The 1,766-nt window shown below is 43.1% G+C and overlaps 1 protein-coding gene across 1 annotated transcript; it reads right to left on the bottom strand.

Moving 5' to 3' along the window:
* Positions 1-263: 263 nt before the first annotated feature.
* On the bottom strand, positions 264-1,068 carry LOC118704783 (nascent polypeptide-associated complex subunit alpha-like). Its single transcript, XM_036412712.2, is given in 1 exon segment — positions 264-1,068. A coding segment is annotated over 1 exon segment (648 nt). The 5' UTR covers positions 1,024-1,068; the 3' UTR covers positions 264-375.
* Between the last annotated feature and the right edge of the window lie 698 nt (positions 1,069-1,766).

Genomic DNA, 1,766 nt, shown 5'->3' with positions numbered 1-1,766 from the left:
CCAGCAGGATTCCATTGATTTTTTAAAATATATTTTATTGATTTTTTACAGAGAGGAAGGAAGGGAGAGAGATAGAGAGCCAGAAACGTCGATGAGAGAGAAACATCGACCAGCTGCCTCTTGCACATCCCCTACTGGGGATGTGCCCGCAGCCAACGAACATGCCCCTGACCGGAATCAAACCCGGGACCTTTCAGTCCGCAGACCGACGCTCTACCACTGAGCCAAAAATGGTTTCGGCTCCATTGATTTTTTTTTTTTTCTTTTCATCCCACAAGAAGCCATAACTTTATTAATAGAAACAGTACAAATTTCAAACCAAGCTGTAGTAACTCTTTTTAAACACACACAAAAAGTATCTTCCTTTTTAGATGGTTACATTGTTAATTCCATAATAGCATTTACAATATCATTACTGTTGTTCTTCAGAGCTCGGACTGCGTTTGCTCTTGACACATTTGCTTGTGACATGACCAATTCTATGTCCTTCACTTCCACACCTGTTTCATCAACCTCTTCCTCTTCACTCTCCTCTTGTACAGTCGGAGTCTGTGTGTTTTCTTGAATGTTTGAGACAGCTTCACCTTGAACTTTGAATTTCTCAGCAGCTGCTAGCTGTGCTTGCTGAGATAAATCCTCAATCTTGGCTTTCCCAAAAACTATGTAGGTATCTGAAGCAGGGCTCTTGTAGACATCTGGTTTTGTGATGACAAAGAGGATATTCTTAGATTTCCGTATAGTGACCCTAGTAACCCCTGTAACCTGCCGAAGACCCAGTTTGGACATAGCCTTCCGTGCCTTCTTTTCACTCCGGCTCTGTTTTGCTTTACTGACTGGTTATTCATCAATTTCAGCCGCCGCAGCCAGCTGGGCTTGTTGTGTGGTTGCCTGTGTGGAATCTTGTTCTTCGAGCTCTGGTACTGATTCATCACTGTCAGATTCTGTTCCAGACCCTGTCTCAGCCTGGGGCTGTGGCAACTCTTGCTCTGTAGCAGGGACGGTTTCTGTGGCTTCACTGGGCATTTTGTGCGGGGAACGCGGAACCAAGATGGCGGCAGAAAGAGCCGGCTCCATTGATTTTTTAAAAAATATATATTTTATTGATTTTTCACAGAGAGGAAGGGGGAGGGACAGAGAGCCAGAAACATCGATAAGAGAGAAACATCAATCAGCTGCCTCCTGCATACCCCCTCTTGGTTGTAGAGTGCCCACAACCAAGGTACAAGCTCTTGACCAGAATTGAACCTGGGACCTTTCAGTCCACAGGCTGACACTCTATCCACTGAGCCGAACCAGTTTCGGCGGAATTCCGTTGATTTAAAAAAAAAAAAAATGTTTTTAAAAAAAAATTGATTTCAGAGGAAGGGAGAGAGAAACATCAATCATGGGACTCCTGGTTCATAGGTCAGCACTCAACCATGGAGCCACAACTGCCCGGCTGGTTTTACCTTTTTAACTGTCAGGTATCACATGTGATTTACAATTCTTTTCTGGAATTAAGTATTTTAAATTTCTTTATCGATTTTGAGAGAGAGAGAGAGAGAGAGAGAGAGAGAGAGAGAGAGAGAGAGAGAGACTTGGATTTGTTGCTCCACTAATTTATGCATTCATTGGTTGATTCTTGCATGTGCCCTGCCCAGAGATTGGGATAACACTCTAACCAACTGAGCTCTCAGTCAAGGCCTGGAATTAAGTTTTTAAAAAAGTAAATTCTAGCATTCCATAGAAGCTCCTCAAACTGTAAACCTATAGCAATGATTAGCTAC

The sequence above is a fragment of the Pipistrellus kuhlii genome, unplaced genomic scaffold (assembly GCF_014108245.1).
Source record: "Pipistrellus kuhlii isolate mPipKuh1 unplaced genomic scaffold, mPipKuh1.p scaffold_m20_p_47, whole genome shotgun sequence".
In the NCBI taxonomy this organism is placed as follows: Eukaryota; Metazoa; Chordata; class Mammalia; order Chiroptera; family Vespertilionidae; genus Pipistrellus; species Pipistrellus kuhlii.
Note: the sequence above shows the minus strand (reverse complement) of the source record. Positions and strands in the feature narration are given on the sequence as shown.